The sequence below is a fragment of the Phoxinus phoxinus genome, assembly GCF_949152265.1.
Source record: "Phoxinus phoxinus genome assembly, chromosome: 4".
Classification (NCBI taxonomy): Eukaryota; Metazoa; Chordata; class Actinopteri; order Cypriniformes; family Leuciscidae; genus Phoxinus; species Phoxinus phoxinus.
In genome coordinates, this window is record NC_136879.1 from 18,568,540 (window position 1) to 18,593,513 (window position 24,974).

General features: G+C 40.9%; 1 protein-coding gene across 6 annotated transcripts in view; it reads left to right on the top strand.

Moving 5' to 3' along the window:
• The first annotated feature begins 288 nt into the window (after positions 1-288).
• LOC306997798 (uncharacterized protein) overlaps positions 289-24,974 on the top strand; it is a 175,864-nt gene continuing 151,178 nt past the window's right edge. For 4 of the 6 annotated variants that reach the window (XM_079611286.1, XM_079611285.1, XM_079611288.1 and 1 more), the window contains exons 1-8: positions 294-600; positions 1,305-1,402; positions 2,211-2,327; positions 2,542-2,652; positions 2,817-2,927; positions 12,013-12,129; positions 12,344-12,454; positions 12,619-12,729. In XM_079611286.1, coding sequence (XP_079467412.1) covers positions 1,365-1,402; positions 2,211-2,327; positions 2,542-2,652; positions 2,817-2,927; positions 12,013-12,129; positions 12,344-12,454; positions 12,619-12,729 — 716 coding nt within the window. In that variant the 5' untranslated portion in view covers positions 294-600; positions 1,305-1,364. Of the gene's footprint in view, positions 601-1,304; positions 1,403-2,210; positions 2,328-2,541; positions 2,653-2,816; positions 2,928-12,012; positions 12,130-12,343; positions 12,455-12,618; positions 12,730-24,974 lie in introns of all 6 variants that reach the window. The other 2 variants (XM_079611283.1, XM_079611284.1) reach the window with 1 other exon arrangement.

Genomic DNA, 24,974 nt, shown 5'->3' on the forward strand with positions numbered 1-24,974 from the left:
AAGGGCAAGAACTAACAAAAAAAAAAAAAATAGATGTATAGCATATCTGTCAAACCTGTGGAATAATTGTGACATGTTTTAGACATCTAGTTCACTTTGTAAATTCAAGAACATTTTTAAAATAAGGTGATAGATATATAACTCAGAATAAATTGTGAAATATATAATAGCCTATATATATAAATTAACTTCATCCACTGATATAAAATACCAGATTTAGTCTATGTGATCTTCACTAAGTGAAGTTCACTTACGTTACTAGAAGTAAAAAAACTCAATTTCTCCTTTAAGAGAAAACGAAAGTAAAAGTGCCACAGCACAGACTGCAAACGCTTGTTCCTTTGACGCACCTTCAAAATTAACATTTATTTCTGTACTCTGTCGAGTAACCGCTATTGTTTGTCTGCTCAGGTCCTTTACGTGTCTAAGTATCAGTTTACCAATGATTGGTTTTGATTGGATTAGTTTTCGATTTAGTCTTTTCAACATTTTTCGCCGCAACAGCTCTGTGTTAGTTAGGCTAGGCTAAGTCGCCAACAAATAATTTCCATTGCTGAATTACTCACAGAATTCAGAATAGGAGCAAAATAGATTAAGCTGGTAAGTGTGGTTCACTTTGACTTTTATTTATTTGTTTATTTTTACCTGAGGCAAACGAATTATACTAGTTATGAGATGAAGTAAAGCGTGATAATTGTTAGGCCTTAGTCATTAGAAACTTGACATGCTTCGACACTTTCTCCAATCCATTCTTTTGGGAGTTTTCAGAGAGCAATATGTTTATTGGTAACAATATTTGTGTGGATAAAATTTGATTTGTAATATTTTCGTTCAATTGTGCCTAGTCAAAGTGAAGTAGTTGACAGCCTAGATAGTCCACCTTGTTTTCGTGAAGCCATTACAAACGCAGTTAAGTTTTGCATTTGACTTTCAGTAGGCTGTACTTTAACAAGCTACTTTTGCACTAGATAACTAAATACATATAGGCTATAAGGTTTGACAGTTTTAAAAATGTATTATGTTTCTCTAAAATGTAATAGTCCAGATAGCCTAGTTGTCTGGTAAACTATAAATACTTTTTTTTGTTCAATTCATGATGTATTGCAATTCACTTTTATTTTTATGTGTTTATGTAAAACAGATGTGTTTACAGTACTTTAACATTGTATTTATTTTACAAATAGCCACTCTTACCATGTTTGTAGGCTATCTCATGTAATAAAATAACTGCTTGTTACCATTGTGTGCGGTGTACAAACATCCATTATTACATAAGAATAATCTCACTTTTTTCGGTATCAAAGGGTGAAACCAGATGAAGCCCCCCAGCACTGCAATACCGGTCTCTAACAAGCAATCAGACGATGGATCGCTCGATTGTGTTCAAAATGGAACCTCTAACGTAAGATATATGGAAGAGAAGTATGACAATTTAGATGGATATGTCGTGTGCTATGTGTTTAATAAATAAAAATAATACATTTCAAGTGTCATCTAGCATAGTTTGGTTGCCTCTTGTAGATTTTTAAACCAGTTTTCTCTCAAGTTTGAGATCAAATGACACAACAACTCTATAGAACCTTTATACTCTGGCCTTGCCTAAGCATTATTGTCATAAAGACAGAAAGAGTCGTTTTAAAGCTACACTATGTAAGATTTGGCCCTCTAGCAGTTGAACATTGTTTTGGTAATTATGTGAGTTGGGCTTCAGCGCTGCAATTCTATGTGGATGAATCTGAAGGTTTAAAGCGTGCCTGTATAGCAATGGTTACAGGTGATCATCTTATCAGAGTGAATGTTACTAACAACTATTACATCCACCCCTCCCTCTCCAAAGAAAAATTAAAAGGATGAATGCTCACACCTTCCACCTACAGTAGCCAGCAACCATTTTTTAATTCACATGTTACAAAATCTGTGCTATATGTTCCGACATCTCTAATATATAAACCATTATTATAGGCTTACCATAGTGACTCAAGGTAAGGCAAAAAACGTGGGTTGGAATTAAAGAGATTGTTAATTTCTAACAATACAAAATGTACATGGTGTAGCTTTAAATACTAGAAATATGCTAGTTTATGAATAGATGTTTTTTGGTATATGTAGAGGATTTGTAGAACCTTCAATTGCAATAATATTTATGTTTGCATTTAATGGACTCAACCATTTCACCGATAACTTGACACTTTTGTCTCCATGTACCAAAGGGCGAGACCAGATGAAGCAGCATCTCCAGCACTCTCCCTCCTGTCTGCAAAGAGTGATCAGTCAATGGATAGGCCCAGTGCCTTTAACCATGCAGCACAAAACGACATGGGAGAGAAGTATGAGAATTTACATTGTCAGCTTAGGAGGTTGAAGATATTGTACTTCTTGTACAATAAGAAAGAAAACAATTTATAAGCTACACAACTTCTTGTTCGGCTTTGCTTATCTCTTGTCCAATGTTACACTGGTTTTGTTTCTCCTTCTGCTTTCTAGGCTGTTGGAATCTGTAATAATTAATAATAATCTCTCATTGTTCTCCATGTACCAAAGGGTGAGGCCAGATGAAGCAGCATCTCCAGCACTCTCACACCTTTCAATGAAAAGTGATCAGTCAATGGATCGGCCAATTGCGTTCAGCAATGAAACCCCTAGTTCCATTGGGTATGAACGTATGATAATGTACTCTTAAATGGTTTAAATGGTGTGCTTGTTGCATGATAAAGGAAATAAAAACCATTTATTAGACATACAAATATCCTTTTCTTGCATATGTTGTATGTCTCTTTTACATTGTTAAAGTTGATTTTTCTGTCTCATCCCGACAGTCTAAGACCAGATGAGGCAGCATCTCCTGTAACTTCATACTTCTCTTTAAAAAGCAACCAATCAATGGATCGACCGATTGCATTTAAAGACCGGCCTTACAGTGTTAAACGGTATGAGAATTTGAATTCTTTGATCAGATATACATGTAATTGTAGTGTGGCTGCAATATAAAAACTTACTAGTCGCTACCTATACCAGTAAAATGTCATCATTCTCTATTAATTTTAATGAAACAATTAAAAAAGTGTAACCAGCTCTAACTCACCTGCCTAGAAGTTTCTATGAATCTTTTAGACCTTGATTAGTGGGAACAGGTGTGCTTAATTAGGGTTGGAGCTAAACTCTCCAGGAACTGATGATGCGTCCCAATTGGCCTACAGTACTTATACTACGCCCTAAATGTATGTACTCTTTTTGTACATGAAGTACATACTTTTGAGTGTGTAGCAAAAGAGTAGGCAAGCTTTGGGACATACTACTTTGTTATCTTTAACAGACAGATCTGTCGCGTGCATCCTGTCACCGTAAACTGCCCTGTCAATCATCTTGTCACAGTTAAAATCCTCCATTCAATCTGATTTAATTTCCTACCGTTTCAGAGAGAAATGTAGTAGCACATGGGTCTTTCATGCAGAGACTCTCCTCATGTGTTTGTAATTTGAATATAATGATGCATTTAAAAGGTAATGGCTAAACGTATATTTACAAAAGTTCACAATGCTGCTGCAGATGCAATATAATGTAGGCAACATTGAATAAATACATTTTCGTCAGGCTAAATTCTGATAATTAATCACTCAAACCCCTTTATCTAAACCTCTCTACATAACCGCCAGACTTGCTTGTCCTCCATGTCTGTAGTTTTTTTAACACTTTTCACTCGTGTTTGTAGTTCTAACCGAATCCTCGTCCAACGCACAATGGGTTGTGACTTGTGGGCAGTGTTGTGCCAGTTCATACTTAAAAAGAGCTAGCTCAAAGTTCAGTTCACAGCTTCACACAGATGATAATGAACTAGTTTATGTTCATAGTTAATTTTTTTTGAAAAATTTAAAAACTAAGTTCACATATTTAAAAATGAACTAGTTCACGTTCATTTGTTAAATTCTTTTTAAGGCCCCGTTTACACGATGGGAAAACGCAGATATTTCTCTGCGTTTTGGCCTGTCATTTACACGAAAACGCCGTTTTTATCCCAGAAAACGATTATTTCTAAAAACTCCGGCCAAAGTGGAGATTTCTGAAAACGCCGGTTATATGTTGTCGTGTCAACTGGGAGAAACGGGGTTTTAGGTTCTCTCTTGTCGATTCTGAGGATTCTGATTGGCTTGCATGGCTTTATCCTTCTCCCTACACTGCCGCCCATAGGTTTAGCATAGTTATGATGGCGCTCGACGGCGTATTTATGCGGGTTGTGTGCACGATGTTATTATTGAAAACGGAGGGGGAGAAATATTCGTTTCTCTAAATACCCGGCTATGTGTAAATGTGGCCAAAGATAGGCCACTATCTTACTCAATAGAACCTCTTTACCATCCATTAAAAGCTGCCACTCCAAAACTAATCAAAATTGTTGTACCAATAAACAAGAGACAATTATTATAGCCAGGAGAAAAAATAATGTTGAGATAGAGAATATATTTACCCCTTAAATAATGTGTAATCATGATATGTAGAAATTGGAAAATACAAGGTGCAGTCAAGGTATACTGTGGCCGTTTCTCAATATGCGTTCTTGTCTGTACTTGTGTTCTTGTGGACTTGTGAAACATCATCAGTCGCTGCCCAAGTACTGTACCAATTCAAAAGTTCACATCTAGCCAAGTCCAGTTCAAATCCCCGGATGTGTTGTTGATCCGCCCCTTTTACCGAGGATGCCTGTAGAGGTGACTTGTGCGGACTTGAGACTGACAGGTATCCCAGAATGCATCTCGTCCCACCAGCAAGCGTCAATGGCAGAGGAGAAAACCCGCGTAATATCAAAATACTACTGTTATCGTGTCACGAAATGTAATGTGTTTTATTTCATTGAGTGTTTCAGTCGAGAATGTAGATGTTTAAAGCTCAAATCTGTGGTTTATTTATAAAGATAGCGCCTATTTGAAAAATGTATCTGACGTTTTCGGAGTTGTGAGATCCAGGCGATCACCGGGTGTTCAGCGCTCAATAACCCCGACTGGAACAGCTTTTCCTCGGCTAGTGCTTCTGATGTTTGCCGCTGGCTCTGGTGTCTCTAGTCTAGTGGTTAAACATGAGATTTTATTGTGTCTTGTGTACATCTAACGGGCGATGTTTGGTCTCATTAATCTATCATTTGTTCCATGGCAAATCGTTTTGGCTGAGGGCAAAGTGAAGTTTCATAATTTTATATATTTAGGCTATTTAACTTGAGCTATAGGCTATTTTAAGCTGACTTATGTTTGACTGAATTGTTTGCTTTATTTATTTTTATTTACTTATACTTTTATACTGGATATCAGATCATTAAAACTGACATTTAACAAAAAGAGTCAGGGTTGTGTAATTTTATTTTAGGCTATATATTTTAAAATATATATAATATTTTTTATATTTATTTTATTATACATTCTCTTCACTGTACATGACATAATAAAATAAAATGACACAACCCCGTCTGTTTTTTAAATGTCAGTTTGAATGTTCAATAATGTTTCATATTTTTAAAATGAAAACAAAAAGAAGCAGGGTTGCGTTTTATATTTCGTGTTGTTATAAATATATGCAGTGAAGATAATCAATGTACACGTTGCCTGAACCAGATTTGTGTGGCCATTTAATGTTTAAGATTTTTTTTTAATGAAAAGAGGCAGAGTGTTGTACCATATTTCGTTTTATTGTTGCCTAAAATATAGCCTACATAAAGAGATAACCGGAGTAGCCAGAGCGTGCTGAGTGACGCGATCAAGAACGCCGCTGTCCCATTTGCAGAATAACCGGACTTGCGTCCTCTCGTCCTTGGGAGTTCGTTCTCCTAAGTCGAACTTGGCAAGTCTGAACTACCAAGGACGCAAGTCCAAAGTTTGCGTACTTGGTATTGAGAAACGGCCTGTATTTTCAGTGAAACTTTTATTTAGCCAGCATGAACCAAATTACCCAGGATGTCGAAATAACGAGATATCGATACTAGGCTAACTGTGTCCACCTTGGTCTCCTTTTTGATCAGCGGAAACGATTTTTGCTTGTTTGGGATCTGACTGTCCAGCGTATTTGAAAAAGTTTAGCAAACTTTCCTGTCTTTTTGACATTTTTCCCCTGAGTGAAACGATTGAGGCTAACAGCAATCTCAACTCGTACAACAAGCGCGCAAGTCATGTGTCACAAACATTGAACACTACACAAACAGTATTTTTTTTTTTTTTGCCGGTGCCGGATCCAATGTCGGAGGTGACGGAACATGTTCCGGCGTGTTCCGGCTCAAATTAAGCCCTGGTAAAACCTGACTTTTCAAATGAGCGTGAACTGCGCGTGCTGCTCATTCCTGCCAGAGTGAGCGCCGCTCTCGTTCACGTTCACTGTATGAAAAGTGATTAGTTCAGTTCAGCGAAAATATGAACGCGTTCGGTGAACTTCGTTCGGTGAACTTCGTTCATTGAACGCGTTCATGCACAACACTGCTTGTGGGCAATATCAGCCGTTATGGTGTGTTCACACCGGACGCGAATAGCGCGTCAGGCGCGAGTGATTTCAATGTTAAGTCAATGCAAAGACGCGTTACGCACGTAAAAAATTCCTGCGGCGCGAATGAGGCGTAGAGTGCGGCGCGGTAGACACGAATACGGCTCATTCGCACATCAAGTTTGCGCGAATGCCGCGAATTGAGCATCTGGCGTGTTACGCTCGAATTATTTTTTTGTGCGTTTTGTGCATTCTCGCGTTTGATGCGAATTTGCGTCTGCCGCCGGAGTTGAAAAATATGAACTTCTGCATCAATTCGCGCCACGTTAACCAATCAGGAGCCTGCTTGCTTCACGTGGCATAAAGTGACATAGGATTATGATCGCTTCGATGCGGGACAGCAGGTCATCAAACTGGGCGTGGGACAGGCGGAAGTACCGTTGAAAGCGGCCGTCATCCAGGCGCAGCTCCTGGAGCAAATGGTGAAAAACTCGCCAAACTGGGTTCGCCTCCGATGCCTCGTCTAGTTATACGCTTGACCACTTTGTGTCCATTTGCGCGTCAAGAGCGAAATTGACGCGCGTAAAAACATAAGTTTGAAGCGAAATTGACGCACGTCAATTTCGCTCTTGGCGCGCAAATGGACACAAAGTGGTCAAGCGTATAACTAGACGCGGCAGGCGCGAATTTGACACGCTATTTGCGTCCGGTGTGAACGCACAGTAAGAGTGCGCATCAATCTGCACTTCAGATTCTGACCGGAAATAGTAGACCATCCGGGTATCTTTGGAACACTCATTTCAACATACTACGATTTGGGATGTACTAATTCTATTTTCGAATACTATTTAGGACTGTGTTTGAAATCGCCCCTTATACCCTCATTCATTGTTCCCTATTCCCTACCAATGTTCCCTCTAAATTTTTTTCTTGCTGAGCAAAAATTGTTTTCTATTGGGCGGACATTTTTCGCCACCTGAGCAAAAATATTCTTTATACCTGACCTGTACAGCATCCATAGAAACACACTGGTTTCAACATTCAGTTGTAACGTTTAACTTGAATGTGCCATTTATATTTTATTTGACCCTTGATGTAACTTATTGGTATTAAATCATATTTTTGAAAAACAAGCAGTTAATTAAGAAGTAACTAAATGAAGCATATTTTAGGTTACCTAAGTTTTTTTTTTTTTTATGGTGCTTTTAACTGTACCAGTCTTTACCAAGAAATCCTATGAAAAATAATTTACAAAATCTTCTGCAGGACAGTTCAATTCTTTACAATAATATAATATAATATGAAAGAAAATTAAGCTGTTACACTGAGATGGTTTGGGAAAACCATATTGTTTTTGTACAGTCAATTAATTGTGTACAGGCAGCATTAAACCATCAAAGTTAAATGATTGTTTATTGCTTATGAATTTCCAATATTTTCTTTATCTGGGGGTTTCAAACTTTTTAATGGCAAGGAGGCCTAAACAATACCCTTGTGAGATTATTTATTTAGGCTTATAATATAATAAAATATAGGCCTAATATAATATAATATAAACAAATTGAATTGAAGTATTTGAAGTGATATAATATATCAGTTTATTATTATTATTATTATTATTATAATATGAAAACAAACTGAAGCATTTAAATAGATCTAATAGCTAAATATTTTTAAGAAAAGTGAATATGTGAACTATTTTATAGTAATCTAACCATGCCTGAAACTCACACACACACAAAAACATCTATTTGTATTTTTGCACGCGGGTGGGTGTGTAATTGTTACCGTTCTGTGTCCATCATCCGTTATTTCCACCACTTTAATCAAACCACTCTTCTTTAAAACATGATGATGTGATTTTATTTCATGTCTTTGCGTTTATCGTTGCCTCTCGTATTGAGCTATTTGGTCCGCACACACGACTCACTGCCAACGCGCTCACATCATTCTCTTTCTATGAAACCTGTAAACTGGATTCACCAGTTTTCACTCTATAGCGGTTGACCAGAGCACTGCAATTATTTCTCACTTAAACTACAATCAAATGGATTTCCCCACACATTTCGCGTCAGACCTCTGCGTGGGCGTGGCATTTTATTTTTTTCGCACACGCGCAGCTTAGAGGGAACATTGTTCCCTACATTAGTCCACTTGAGGAGTGAATGAAAATGAGTGAGTGAATTCAGACACTGAGCGCACCAAAAGGGCTGCCGCTTTTCCATTTGTTGTGCTTGCTGTTTAATAATCATTTGAAACTTAGCAAAGTCTACTGGCAGCTCCAGTAGTAAGATGAAAAGATTTATCTTGAACTCTGTCATGGAAACTAGCATGCATAACATAAACCTCAATTAAACAATTTAATAATCAATAAAATGAATTTATACCTGTATGATATATGGTGTAGCCACATTGGACCAGCTGTTTAGAAAGTGGATGGATGGATGATTCAGCTGCAGGCGCCATCTTCTGGTCAGACGCGGGAATTCATTCGACACAACCCTCATAGTGCATTATGGGTATTTTCTAGCCGTTGAGTGTATATCGGTTGTACACTCGTTATTGGGATTGAATGAGTGCACTCGATAACATTCACTATGGTTTCGGACACCATTACAAATGGCTGTCCCTTCAAATTGTACCCAATTTAAAGGGGAACGAACGTGGCAACTTTTTTTAACTTAATAAAACTGTCTAGAAATCATTTGGATGGTTAAACAACCTGTTCTGGTGAAATTGGTGACTTTCCCCGCTCCCCCCAGCGTTCCCAGGCGGAAAACCAACCTTGCAACATGGGGACTACCGTCCCGGCAAGATGGAAATTGGAAGTCTTGTGAGAAGCGAGAACGAGCGAGATACACGAACTGCTTTACGGCAATTCGACATAAACACACACGCCCCCCTCAATACTAGCTAGAATTAATACAAGCGACGATGGATCATGCAAATGTTCCAGCGAAACGACAAAAGAGACGGTTATCGGTGGAGGAGGTGAAAGAGAGGAAGAAACTTTTTCACCGTGCGAGGGACCGCACTAGAGTAAACATTGGTCGTGCGTTCACTGAGTGGCGAGAGCTAAAAGAAAGTGAAAAATGCAAAACAGATGCTGACCTTGCGTTTCTGCTAATGCAATTGTAAGTACGTCTTTGTTTGACAGGTTAAAACAGTCATTTTAACCTATAATTTATTTCTTCTACTTTATAAAAGAATGCAATTTGAGCATTGTCTGCAGCACGATGATAAGCTAAACTTTGCAATCACAGTTGCATTCTAGGTAGGTTAGGCTAAAATTAAGATAATAATAAGCTGTAATATTTGCTAGCTTTATCCACACAGCCCCTGTTACGGTTTATGGTTGATAACAGAATACAAAATGTACATGTCAATGTTCTATGATAATGTGTATGATGTATTACCCACCTCGGTAGACATAGCTCCGCACGATAAAGTTGGCCGGCTCCGATAATAACAAATGCACATTAGCAGCGGTAGAAAGGGGGATTAGGGAGCCGCAAGTGAGTTTTTTATGACCATCTTGTGAAATATACACCCCACAGCTGTAGGGGGAGCTCGTTGAGAAAACATGCGACAACAAAAGTGAAGATCAGCGAAGAAATGACTAGAGTTGCAGAGTTCTGCTTTAAGGGTATAGGGGCATTGTTATAGGGACAGCTTCTGGGCCAAATCCTGAGTGATGGCTATCCATTCTGGCCTTATTAGTGCCCAGAGTTGATCACAATTTGTGAGCTTCTGCTTGTCCCCTCGTCTTTTGAGGATTGACCACAGTTTCTCTACAAGATTAAGATCCAGGAAGTTGCCTGGCCACAGATCCAACATTTCAATGTAATGATGTAACCATGTGACTTAGTGCTCCATCATGGTGGAAAATGCACAGATCTTCACCAAATTGCTCCTGGATCGTTGGTAGTAGTTGCTCTTGTATGATGTTTTGATACTATTCTCTATAATAGTAGGGGTTTTGGGCAGAATTGGGAGAGAGCCACTCACTTAGATGAAAAGCAACCCCATACATTGATGGTCTCAGGATGCTTCACTGTTGGCACGATACAGAACTCATGGTGGCATTCACCTTTCCTTCTACAGACAATCGATTTTCACTGTCGGAAAAGTCAGTTTTTCTTAGAGAGTAGTGGTTTCTTTGCTGCCCTTCTTGACACCAGGCCGTTGTCTAAATGTCTTGGCCTCACTGTGCATGCAGATGCACTCACACCTACCTGCTGCCGATATTGAGCAAACTCTGCTCTGGTAATGACCAAATGACACAACAACTCTATAGAACCTTTATACTCTGGCCTTGCCTAAGCATTAATGTCATAAAAACAGAGAGTCGTTTTAAAGCTACACTATGTAAGTTTTGGCCCTCTTGCAGTTGAACATTGTTTTAGTAATTATGTGAGTTGGGCTTCAGCGCTGCAATTCTATGTGGATGAATCTGAAGGTTTAAAGCGTGCCTGTATAGCAATGGTTACAGGTGATCATCTTATCAGAGTGAATGTTACTAACAACTATTACATTCCACTCCATTACATTTTCAAAAATGAAAAGGATGAATATGCTCACACCTTCTACCTACAGTAGCCAGCAACCATTTTTTAATTCACACGTTACAAAATCTGTCCAATATGTCCCGACATCTCTAATATATAAACCATTAATAGGCTTACCATAGTGACTCAAGGTAAGGCAAAAATGCGGTTTGGAATTAAAGGGGTGGTAAATTATTATTTCACTTTTCTAACTTTAGTTAGTGTGTAATGTTGCTGTTTGAGCATAAACAACATCTGCAAAGTTACAAAGTTCAAAGCAAAGGAAGATATTTGCTTTTAAAGAAAAGGACTACAACAAACGGCTGGTAGGGACTACATGACATTTCTCCGGGGTTAGTGAGATCAGCAACCCTAAAATGTACATATACCCCACCCCCGGGAACAGCAGTCCATGTTGAGAAGAGGAAAAGTTGTTGTATAGGAGTACTATACACTAACTCCACATCAGCAACATAAATTCACCAACTAACTATTCAGAGACGTCCTGTTGCATTCTACATGTTGTCACTTCTTCTTGAGTCTCTCCATCTTTGTCTGACTCCGTTTTAACGGAGTCATTTTAGTGTGTCTGCGTGAGGTAATCGCAGCTGCCAACACACACATGAGCTCTTGAAACCCCGCCCTCTGCAGCAGCTCATTTGCATTTAAAGGGCACAAAACGGTGCGTTTTTGCATGCTTTTTAAAAATATCTGGGGTATTTTGTGCTAAAACTTCACACACACACACACTCTGGGGACATCAGAGATTTATTTTACATCTTGTGAAAATGGCATTTTACCATCCCTTTAAGGAGATGTTGTCAATTTCTAACAATACAAAATGTACATGGTGTAGCTTTAAATACTAGAAATATGCTAGTTTATGAATAGATGTTTTTTAGTATATGTAGAGGATTTGTAGAACCTTCAATTACAATAATATTTATGTTTGCATTTAATGGACTCAACCATTTCACCGTTTACTTGACACTTTTGTCTCCCTGTACCAAAGGGCGAGACCAGATGAAGCAGCATCTCCAGCACTCTCCCTCCTGTCTGCAAAGAGTGATCAGTCAATGGATAGGCCCATTGCCTTTAACCATGCAGCACAAAACGACATGGGAGAGAAGTATGAGAATTTACATTGTCAGCTTAGGAGGTTGAAGATATTGTACTTATTGTACAATAAGAAAGAAAACAATTTATAAGCTACAAAATTTCTTGTTTGGCTTTGCTTATCTCTTGTCCAATGTTACACTGGTTTTGTTTCTCCTTCTGCTTTCTAGGCTGTTGGAATCTGTAATAATTAATAATAATCTCTCATTGTTCTCCATGTACCAAAGGGTGAGGCCAGATGAAGCAGCATCTCCAGCACTCTCACACCTTTCAATGAAAAGTGATCAGTCAATGGATCGGCCAATTGCGTTCAGCAATGAAACCCCTAGTTCCATTGGGTATGAACGTATGATAATGTACTCTTAAATGGTTTAAATGGTGTGCTTGTTGCATGATAAAGGAAATAAAAACCATTTATTAGACATACAAATATCCTTTTCTTGCATATGTTGTATGTCTCTTTTACATTGTTAAAGTTGATTTTTCTGTCTCATCCCGACAGTCTAAGACCAGATGAGGCAGCATCTCCTGTAACTTCATACTTCTCTTTAAAAAGCAACCAATCAATGGATCGACCGATTGCATTTAAAGACCGGCCTTACAGTGTTAAACGGTATGAGAATTTGAATTCTTTGATCAGATATACATGTAATTGTAGTGTGGCTGCAATATAAAAACTTACTAGTCGCTACCTATACCAGTAAAATGTCATCATTCTCTATTAATTTTAATGAAAAAATTAAAAAAGTGTAACCAGCTCTAACTCACCTGCCTAGAAGTTTCTATGAATCTTTTAGACCTTGATTAGTGGGAACAGGTGTGCTTAATTAGGGTTGGAGCTAAACTCTCCAGGAACTGATGATGCGTCCCAATTGGCCTACAGTACTTATACTACGCCCTAAATGTATGTACTCTTTTTGTACATGAAGTACATACTTTTGAGTGTGTAGCAAAAGAGTAGGCAAGCTTTGGGACATACTACTTTGTTATCTTTAACAGACAGATCTGTCGCGTGCATCCTGTCACCGTAAACTGCCCTGTCAATCATCTTGTCACAGTTAAAATCCTCCCTTCAATCTGATTTAATTTCCTACCGTTTCAGAGAGAAATGTAGTAGCACATGGGTCTTTCATGCAGAGACTCTCCTCATGTGTTTGCAATTACTCTTCTTTACTTTTGATGATGATGATTGTGTGTTAAGCGTCTGCGACTTACTTTCCCTTTGATTTGCGATAGCTTGCACGTGTGTTGTCAAAAGACCCGGTACTTCGGTACCAAGTCGGTACTAAAAAAATTAAATGGTTACGGTACCAGCTTTTCTTAAGTACCGGTGGTACCGAAGTATCGGGTTAATCCGGTTCTTGACGCGCTGTCTGAACGGTGCACAGTTGCGTCCTCTTCATAAACACAGTGAGACATGGCGACCGGCGGCGCTGGTAATGCGGTGGCTCTGAATCCACATGTTGACAAGAAAGGAGGAAAGAGCCGTTCACACAGTGCGTTTTTTGCGCGTGCAAATTTGTTTTCCAGGCGCACCTCTGTTCATGGTTGCATAGCAACGGCAGACGCAACGGGAGAGTACGCGTTTGTGGAAAGGAGAAAGCGTGCAAACTGCACTCTCCATGATGACGATAAAGTCTCATAAAATAATTAATTGATTTCTAGCCCTTGCATTGGCTTTACTACTATGTATATTTATGTAGATGAGAAATAAAAAGCCGCCCTGTACAGCTATGATCAGCTGTTCGGCTTTCGATTTCGTTGCCACGGAAAGGCCGTTGGTTTTTGTCCCATGAGCTGTTGAGATGCTTCTATTATAAGCCGGGCGCCTACATTTGAAATAACGAATTTGCACGCGCATAAAACGCGATATGTGAACGGCCCCTAAAATGGAATCGTGTGCGGTTATCTGGGTAGTTTAAAAGACCTTTTAAAATTAAATATGAACTTTTGGATTAAATAAAAGCACAGATCAAGTCAAATAAAACACGTTTTATCTCCTGTATAGTTTGGTAACACTACAATAAGATACCATTCATTAACATTAGGCTACTTAATAATGCCATATCTAATATCAACACATTGAGTGAACAATATATTTTTACAACATTAATTAATGTTTGTGAGTGTTATTTAATACAAACACTTGATTGTTCATGTTTGTTCACTTCATCCATTGTGCATTAAATAATGAACAGATAAAACATTAGGTATTAGTAGGCTACATTTTTAAATAACCCCAAGGAGAATAATTGCTTCAGTATATAACTATTGTTTATTGTTAGGTCATTTTATCTAACAAATGGATACACTTTAACCCTCTGGAGTCTAAGGTGTTTTTGGGGCCCTTGGGATGTTTTGAAATGCCCTGATATTTGTATTTTTTTCAGTTGCTTATAAACATATTAATGGCAAAGGTGTAATTACACTCTATTTAGCACGAACATGGCTATCATAATATGTGAGCAACATATATGTACATGTTTGCATTTTTGAGAGAATATTATTTATGCGTGGTTATTCAAAAAACTCAAACTTAAATTGTCTGATATAAGACCACAAACGACCAACTTCACATATTCCCACAATACTTTTGACTAATGGATCTTGTCGGCTAGAGTATTTACTTCAAAATGATCTGAAAATCATCCGGGCTAATCGTTCACATTAAACAATAGATTGATTTAAATTTTGTAAGACACTTTTTGTTTGGAAAGGCAATATGCAGGTGGGCGTGAATGATCCAACAAGGTCATGAATAATGTCCTCATTCACACCTGGAGACAAAGAAGGCCTGCTAATGCTGCAGTGCATACTAATGAGCCTTAGGTGTCACTGTGGCTACAAGAAAAAATGCAAAGACAACACACACACATATATACATACATATATACATACATACATATATATACCGGTATATATATATATATATATATATATATATATATATATATATATATATATATATATATATATATATATTACTACAGAATTGGTTCAGAGTTGGAAACATCTTGAAAAAAAGTGTATTTTTCCACAAACTGTATGCTTGCAAATTGTATAATATCCAAGGTAAACATTTCTAGTAATTGTGCAGTTAATTCTCATTCGTATTTTCAGAAAGTTTTGGATTATGTAGGCTATCCTCTCCCCAAATTTGTCACTAATAAAACACAAAAATAATTTATAGAGAAGGCTTATATTGACCTTTTAAGATTTTGTTTGCACCTTGTAAATTAGGTTTTGATGTGGCAGTAAAAGCTTTATAAATAATCTATCCAAAACGAAATTTTGTCTTTCATATTTCGTCTGTAACATATGGTCTTTTATAATATATATTAGGGCATAAATGTTAATTTGCAGTTTAATATGTTGCTTATACAAATACATTTTATTTCAACGTATTCAGTCGATTTTTACTCATCTCAGTAGGCAAGATAGTTTGCTAAAAGCAAAACTCGCGCGAGCTGTAGTAAACAACATGCATATGTGCCGTGCATTCATTCAAACACAGAAACGCGATTCAAATTTAAACAGTCTTTTGCGGTTTACAGACACCATTTCATATCGCGATTAGAACAAAGCACTTACTGATGATCTGCAGCTGGATCCGTTGTTCGGCTACTCCAGCACGTTTGAGGTAAAATTTCCAGAATTATCACGATATTATTATTCCTCACAGCGAGCGTGTTGTCCAGCTGTTGTGGGCGTTGACTGGTTTGCATGTGTTGTTGCTTCAGATCTGCATTTGAATAGCGCGCGCTCTCGATGGGCGTGTCACATTAGCGGAGTAATGAGGTGGCAGAAGGATAATGAGCACAGCTGATCTCTCGCTCTTTTTATATAGATTACATAAACAGAGAATATTTGTTTTAGTTTTGAATTAGATAATTTAAAACTACACACTTAAATGATTATAGAGATATATAGCTCATGTCTGAGTGAATAGTATTCGCTGAGATTTGTTTAAATTTAGAAACGTGCTTCAGAAAAAAAGTTCACGGAGAAGGAGAGGCATAAAGCACTCCCTGTTTACTTTCTTTATTTTACAAAAGCACAATGTTTTATTTCGATTGTAAGTGGACACATAAAAAAGTAGACATTTAACAGCTTATTTTCTCATATTTCTTAAGGCTGTATGACCAAAACTGACTGAGTATTTTAGGTCTATTTTGCTGCTATGTAAAAAAAAACGAGCAAAACGCGCCCGCGCGTTTGCCGACCCCAGGGGGTTAATATATGTAAATTTAATCCAAATTTAGCTTTGGTACCGAAATTGGTACCGAGAACCGTGGATTTTCACAGGTATTGGTACCGAATACTGAAATGTTGGTACCGTGACAACACTAGTTTGCACGTTGGCTTGATGAATAGCATGACATATACTGTAGCCTATAACACGCTCTCACAAATTTATCTTTTAGCATTTTTGGGAGGAGTACAATTTACATATGTGCTTTCAACAACCAGATGCGTCCTTCAGATGAGACGTTAAACCGAGGTCCTGACTATCTGTGGTCATAAAAAAATCCCCATATGCCCAGTGGCCTCTGTCCATCATCGCCTCCTAATCATCCCCATATACTGATTGGCTTCATCATTGTCTCCTCTCCACCAGTGGGCGTTCTGGCGCAATATGGCCATATCATCCAAGTGGATGCTGCACATTAGTGGTGGTTGAGGAGATTCCCCCCCTTCTATGTAAAGCGCTTTGAGGTCTCAGAAAAAGCGCTATATATGTAACAAATGTAAAAAAAATATTATTATTATTATTATTATTATTATTTACACTTGTCCAGTTTCATGTGGAACGCGGCCCAGACCACCTCCTGATGTGGTTTGAGCGATCGGATTTAAATCAGAATCAAAGCAGAAAACATTTTCCATTATAACGGAGTTAAGGTGCAGTAAAATGATCTGTTGTTCTGTGAATTTTCACTGGTGAATTCCAGTCATTTCAATAAGAATCCACACGATCTGCAATTTCGTGTGTGGTCAAAAATGTCAATGTTGAATTGAATGACTCAAACAGTCTAAGACAATAAGTCAATGATTTCCATTTATTCATTAGATTAGTTAGCATCGTGGCTAAAACCTTCATACCACATACCGTAGGCCTACTGTGCAATAAACGAGTGGTAAACACTGTAAAACGTAGTAATGTATAATACATTTAGTATATATATGTATGTGTTTGAATATATAGTGAGACTCTCTTTATATTTCTTTGGCAACTTTACAAACCTTGTAACGGAGAGCCAAACAAACGGCAGAAGCTTTGATGAGAGTTACTTTCAAATCCTATGATGATCAGCTGAGCTTTGTTGCGAGCGAGCAGTGCGAGGATCACTGAAGCGATGACAGCAGAGAAATAGTAGCAGTTTCGTGACAGAAAAAAGCTTTTCTCCTCCTGCTTCTACTTCATATTATTATTATTATTTATTGTTGTTGTTTAAGGTTTAAATTAATCAATAAAATAGCCTATGTGTACTGAATCCAACTTAAGTTTAATAATAATAATCGTATTCTGGCCTCACAAAACCATTGGGTTCCTCCAGATACTGGCTTTAACATAAGAGATCTTCCAGAAACCACTTAAATGTTAAAAGATCTAACAATAACCCTTTTATAGCATTCAAGTTCCTCTAATTTCCCCCAAAGCACTTCAAGGTCTCATGGTATTGAAAAGGTGACTCCAGAACCTTTGAACTGAAAGTGCTTAAACCTCTGGGGTCTGAGGTGTTTTCTGGGTCCTGGAGGTGTTCTGACATGCTCTGACATTTGCGCTTATTTCTGTTAATTGTAAAATTTTCATGGCTTAAGTCTTATTACACTGTATTCAGAACAAACTCTGCTACAATAATATGTCAGCAGCATGTATGTAAACATTTCTAGTTTTGAGATAATGACGTTTATGCATGGTTTGTGGAAAAAAAATTTGTCTGAAAATTAAAACTGATTATTTCTTCACAAGACTTTTGAAAATGGTATCACATAGCCTAGAATATTTGCTTCAAAACTATGTGAAAATCATCCTGCATACTCATTCAGATAAATAAAAAAATATTGATTTAAAATTAGTAAGAAAGCTGTATGCGAGGTATGCGTGAACCATCATGAATATTGAGTGTTTCACACCTGAGAAAGACAAAGACCCTCCCATAATGGCCCTATCAGGTGCTATCAGACCCTATCATTTTGAGGAACCTTGCACAAAGAATGAGGAGAGACTTAAAAAAGAATGGCTTTTTGATTGTTTGGATTTGTTTACAACACAACATTATCCAAAGATACACAACAAAGGACAAAAAAGCACATTATTGACCACACTGATCTTAAGACAGAGACTTGAACAGTCACATAACTTTGTGCCATTCCTACATACCTGTCATTTCCAAACTGTTGATTTTTCACTTTACCATGCTCATGTACAGAGTCTCATGTGAATGTTTAAGTCAGCAGGACTCATCAGTGGGGAATCTGGTCCCTGTAGGGGTGTGCGATATTGCAAAAAAATTATATCTCAATATTTTCACGATAATGATTATTAGTCGATATTTTGCTGAGTTTGTGTTGGTACTTTGGCAGGTTTAGGATTGTCGTGGACAGCCGACTCCCTAAAGTTTTGGATATTCTTCATACTTTGTGTGGTGGTCAGTTCACAGCAGTGACAAATAATTTTTTCCAATATGTTTCAATTGATTTTTAACTAATATGGGCATTTTTACCTTTTATAAAGCCATTTTTTAAACCTAATTATATACATACATCATCTTTTGTGTCATTTTCATAAATTTAATCAAATTATAATATAAAAATAATTGTATTTTGCATATTATACTGTAAAAACACATAATTATAGTTGATTTTAGTTGATCATAACTAGAGATGAAATGGCACGAACATTTCATGATTATAGTTACAAAAATGATCACGTTTATCACAGAATCCTGTTCAAAAAGTACTATCAATCACAAAGTTTTATGTCGAAAACCAGCAAATAACAAATAAAATTAGCATCAATATGCACCTTTTGTTTACATAAACATTAAAATAATAACAATAAAAATGATGGCCAGATTTAAAAAGAGTGTCTTGCAACATGTTATCTAATGTTACTAACATGTACCAGTTCAAATAAAGTTTTGACAAAAAGGTTTTATAAAACGATAAACCTCACATATTTCAGCCTTTAACCCTCTGGGGACGGCAAACGCGCCGGCGCGTTTTGCTTGGTTTTTTTTTACACAGCAGCAAAATAAATACTTAAAATACTCCGTCATTTTTGGTCATACAGACTTAAGAAATTTGAAAAAATAAGCTATTAAATGTCTACTTTTTTATGTGTCCACTTACAATCGAAATAAAATGTTGTGCTTTTGTAAAATAAAGAAGGTAAAAAGGGTGTGCTTTCTGCCTCTCCGTCTCCGTGAACTTTTTTTCTAGTGCACGTCTGTAAACATAAACAAAACTCAGCGAATACTATTCACCCAGGCATGAGCAATATCTTTATAATCATTTAAGTGTGTACTTTTAAATTATCTAATTCAAAACTAAAACGTACTCGGTTACTAACGTAACCTCGGTTCTCTCTAGGAGAGGGAACGAGTACTGCGTCGAAAGAACGCTACGGGAAAGTATTTCTTTGTCGAGATTGAAGCCTAAAAATTAATCCTTAATTTTGTAAACATGTAAAACGCTTTTCTGTAGCATACAACCCTAGGCGGAGCAATATCGCTCACCCATTGGCTGCTCCGCCAGAAAAGCACAGCCTATGCGAGGCCAGAGACGCTGACCAATGAGGGCGCTTCGCGCCCATTCTGCGTCATCTCCCGCCGAAACAGGCGTGGCCTAGGTCTATAAATACGAGCATAGCTGTCTAACACACCGATTTTCGTCACGAAAGCGACGCAGCGTGGGCACGCACGGCATGAGACGCAGTACTCGTTCCCTCTCCTAGAGAGAACCGAGGTTACGTTAGTAACCGAGTACGTTCTCTTACGTAGAGTTCTCTCGTACTGCGTCGAAAGAACGCTACGGGAACCCCATGTAAAACGCCGTGCGTGCTCTTGGACCGACACAGACACCTAAGGGCGCGCGCGCCCTGGCATACAAGTGCCTACCCCAAGAAGTATAGGGAGAGCGGCTAAAATAGCATCATCCCTTTATAGTAGTGCCTCTAAGGGCATAATAACATATATATGAAATATTAAATATATATATGAGGGGTAATAGCATGCTCATGGGACACCATGTCAGTGAGTGATGCTTAAACATTGAAGTGACCTGGGCCGCAACGCGGGGCAGGAACACTAAAACATAGTCTTCTAGACCGAGAGCAGTTTAGCCTGCAGCGCAGGAACCTCTAGGTTATAGAACCGTATAAATGTAGACGGGGAGGCCCAGCCTGCCGCCATACAGATATCTTGTAGCGAGATTCCACTATACCAAGCCCACGAAGAGGCCATGGCATCCACTACCCATCGAGATAGACTCTGTTTCGTCGCGGCTCGCCCTTTAGAGCGCCCACTGAACGAAACAAAGAGCTGCTCCGTCTGTCGAAAAACAGCAGAGCGGGACACATAAGCTCTTAATGCCCTGACCGGGCAAAGGGAGCTATTTCCGTCCTCCGAGGCCGGCAGGGCCGACAGGGAGATGACCTGAGCCCTGAACGGTGTGTTGAGGGACTTAGGTACGTACCCATGCTTCGGTTTCAACACGACTACAGAGTCGTTTGGCCCGAACTCCATACAAGAAGCTCTAACTGAGAGCGCTTGCAAATCCCCCACACGCTTCACTGAAGCGAGAGCCAGAAGAAACACGGTCTTGAAAGACAGGTGTTTCATGTCAACTGAGTGAATAGGCTCGAAAGGGGCCCCTTTCATAGCGTTCAACACTGTAGAAAGGTCCCAAACGGGGACTGAAGGAGGCCTTGGAGGGTTTAACCTCCTGGCTCCTCTAAGGAAAACGGACCACCAGGTCGTTTCTGCCCAGTGAATGGCCAAGCGTTGGATTAACGAACGCTGATATGGCAGCCACATAGACTTTGAGCGTGGATGGGGTTCTTCCCTTATTCAACAGTTCTTGGAGGAAGGAGAGAATCTCCGTTTCCCCGCACTGAAGCGGTGACAGACCTTGGTCTGAACACCAGCCAGAGAACACCGACCATTTGGAAGCGTAGAGCCGTCTAGTAGACGGAGCCCTAGCCTGTTCGATCGTGTCTAACACTCCCTTTGGGAGGTTAGCGGGTACCCGTTTATGGCCCATACGTGTAGGGACCAGAGCTCCGGGCGAGGATGCAAAATCGAGCCCTTGGCCTGCGAGAGGAGGTCTCTCCTCACTGGAACCGGCCACGGGGCAGTACTCTTCAGTCGCATCAAAACTGGGAACCAGGGTTGATTCGTCCAGTATGGAGCGACTAGTAGCACCGAGCATCCGCTTTCCTTGATCCGCTCCAGCACTTGAGGCAGGAGTGAGACAGGAGGAAAAGCATAGAGCGGACGGCGGGGCCAGACACTGGCCAGCGCGTTCGTGCTCTTCGAAAAAAATTCTGGGCAGTGAGTGTTTTCCTGGTTTGCAAACAGGTCTATTTCCGCTCTGCCGAACGTTTTCCACAGCAGACGCACTGTCTGCGTGTGTAGGGACCACTCTCCTGTAGGAACGTTGTTCCGTGAGAGTCTGTCTGGGCCTACATTCAAGTGGCCTGGCACATGCGTTGCTCTCAGCGAGCGCAGGTTGTGCTGGGCCCATACCAGTATGCGTTCCGCTAACCTGAATAGGTTTCGGGATCTCACGCCACCCTGGCGGTTTATGTAGGCTACTACCGACGTGTCGTCCGAACGGACCAGGACGTGGTGTCCTTTTATCCGGGGACAAAAACGCCTCAGCGCAAAGTCCACCGCCATCATTTCCAGGCAGTTTATGTGCGGTAGTTTGGCTCGTTCTGCCCACTGGCCAAAGAACGGTCTGCCGTCGAGCAGTGCTCCCCAGCCTGAGGTGGACGCGTCCGTGGACACCACCTTCAGGCTCGAGGAAGTCCCCAGGCTTACACCTGACCGGTACCAGTCTGACGCTCTCCATGGTGTCAGGGCTGAAATGCATTCCTGAGTGACCTTGAGGCGATAGCGACCGTGCAACCATGCTCGGCGCGGAACGCGCGCTTTCAACCAGAACTGCAGTGGGCGCATGCGCAGCAGGCCCAACTGCAGTACCGATGAGGCTGAGGCCATGAGGCCCAGCATTTTCTGAAATCTCTTGAGCGGCACTATATGGCCGCTGCGGAAGGATCTCGCCATTTGCAGGGTATTTTGCCTGCGCTGTGATGACAGCTGTGCTGTCATAGATAGCGAGTTCAGATCCAGTCCTAAAAAGGAGATCCCTTGACTGGGAAACAGTGAACTTTTCTCCCAATTGACTCTCAGACCTAAGCACTCGAGGTGATCGAGTATTAGTGTCTTGTGGTGAGCGAGTTCTGAAGGCGATTGAGCCAGAATCAGCCAATCGTCCAAATAGTTCAGAATTCGAACGCCTCGGAGTCTCAGGGGTGCCAGCGCCGCGTCCATGCACACTGTAAATGTACGAGGTGCTAGAGACAGGCCGAATGGCAGGACTGTGTACTGATATGCCCGGCCCTCGAAGGCGAATCTCAAAAATGTGACAAATGTGATGTCACGCCTGTGACGTGACGCAATTTGTATGTGAAAATACGCGTCTTTCAGATCTATCGCCATAAACCAGTCTCCTCGGCGAATCTGCGCGAGGATTTTTCTGGTCGTGAGCATTCTGAACTTTCGCTTTGTTAGCGCTTTGTTCAGACGCCTCAGATCTAAAATGGGTCTGAGACCCCCGTCTCTTTTTCGGTACCAGGAAATATCTGCTGTACAGACCCCCTTCGCTCTGAGCTTGAGATAAAGGCTCTATGGCCCCTTTGCTCAATAGTTTCGCTATTTCGGCTCGAAGTAGATGTGCTACTTCTGTTTTTACCGTGGTTTCGACTTTCTCCGTGAAACGGGGTAGGCGTCGATGAAACTGCAGCGAATAGCCTCTTTTTATAGTCTCTAGCACCCATTCTGAGACCCCGGAAGTCTTTCCCATGCATCTGCACGTGTGACTAGGGGTTGAATGTAATCTGGGCCCTGGTCGCGAAATGGCGGTGACACGAGAGCAACCGTGTGCTGTAACATGGACGCCGTGGCGTCTGAGGCGGGGGGCATGTTTAACACAGTATGCATCCCGCGCGCGCTCGGCTCTCTGAGTTGAGAGAGCGCGCGGGGCGAGCCCCGTAGGGCTCGTTATATAAACGTGGGCGCTTGGTGGCGGGCACATTTATAACACCGGGGACACTGTGTTTATGTACTGACTGACCGTTCGTTAGTTTCGTTTTTACAGAAACCGCGGAACGTGCAGTATGTAGTGGTTGTGGGCACTGGACAGTGGGCACGCTCACTACATGTAAAGCACAATCGGCATGAGCCGATTTTATGTGTGCAAACCCTGTGTTGAACGGGGCTGTGCTTGCACGGGTTGAAAAACCGGGCTCTGGTCGCGAAATGGCGGCGACACGAGAGCAGTCGTGTGCTGTAACATGGGCGCCATTGCAGCGTATGATGCGGGGGGCGCGCTTAATCGAGCGGGCAGCCCGCGCGCGCTCAGCTCTCTCAGCTGAGAGAGAGAGAGCGCGCGGTGCGAGCCCCGTACGGCTCGGCATGTTTGAGAATAAATGTGGGTGCGTGAACGCGGGTACATTTATAGCACTGGGGAGTACTGTCTATTAGAACTGACTGACCGTGCATCGGTTTCGTTTCATAGAAAACATGTGACATGTAGCTTGTAGTGATTGTGGGCACTTGAAAGCGGGCACGCTCACTACATATGATACACAATCGACAGAGTCGATTTTATGTGTGCAAGCCCTGTATTGTGTGTACGAATGGGCACTGAGTCGTGGGCATACAGTTACACACATTACATCATCGGCTGTGGCCGGGACACCGTGTAGCACAGAGAGTACTGTCTATCAGAACCGACTGACCGTGCATTCGTTTCGTTTTTACAGAAACCACGGGACATACAGTGTGTAGTGATTGTGGGCACTGAAAAGCGGGCACGTTCACTAACTTACATGTGACGCACAATCGACAGAGTCGATTTTATGTGTGCAAGCCCTGTTGTGTAGGGCTGTGCTTGTGTGTACGAATGGGCACTAGGTCGTGGGCATTACGGATACACACATTACACCATCGGCCGTGGCCGGGACACCAGAAAATACATTTTCAGATTTACCTGGGGCGTCGTGAAAACGGCGTTTGTGTGCAGGCAAACGGGCATTGATGCCGATTTGGTGACTGCAAAATACACTGGCACGGTCGCGTATGTTGGGACTGTGCGAGCGAGACATTTTAGTGAAATCCGGCCGCGGCGGGATTTTAACACTGTAACGTTAGCTTTCCTCGAAGCAGAAGTGCGCATCCTGGCTGAAAACGGGGCTTTCCGGGACTCCGCGATTTCTTCGTGAATTCAGGAAGAAAAAGGCGTGGGTCGTGAGGACGGTAACGTACGTTCCTCTGCAGAAAAGCAGCCATCCAGCCGGTAAGCGCATCGATGCTGGTCTTTCTCCGTCGACGCTCACGAGCGGCGGGGGAGGGGAGATCCTCGGAGCTCGCCCATCCCTCGCTACCCGAAGCGAGGAGAGAACAGCAGTCGTCCTCCACAGACGCGGCTTCACCTTCCTCGTCCATGACGGACGCGGCGGCACACAGCGGCCCTTGTCCGTCGGTCAGAGAGTCCAGCGAAGCGGGCGGAGAAGCTGGCGGCAGCAGCGGCGAGCACCTCGTGGTGGAGGGAGGTTCCGGGCTCCGC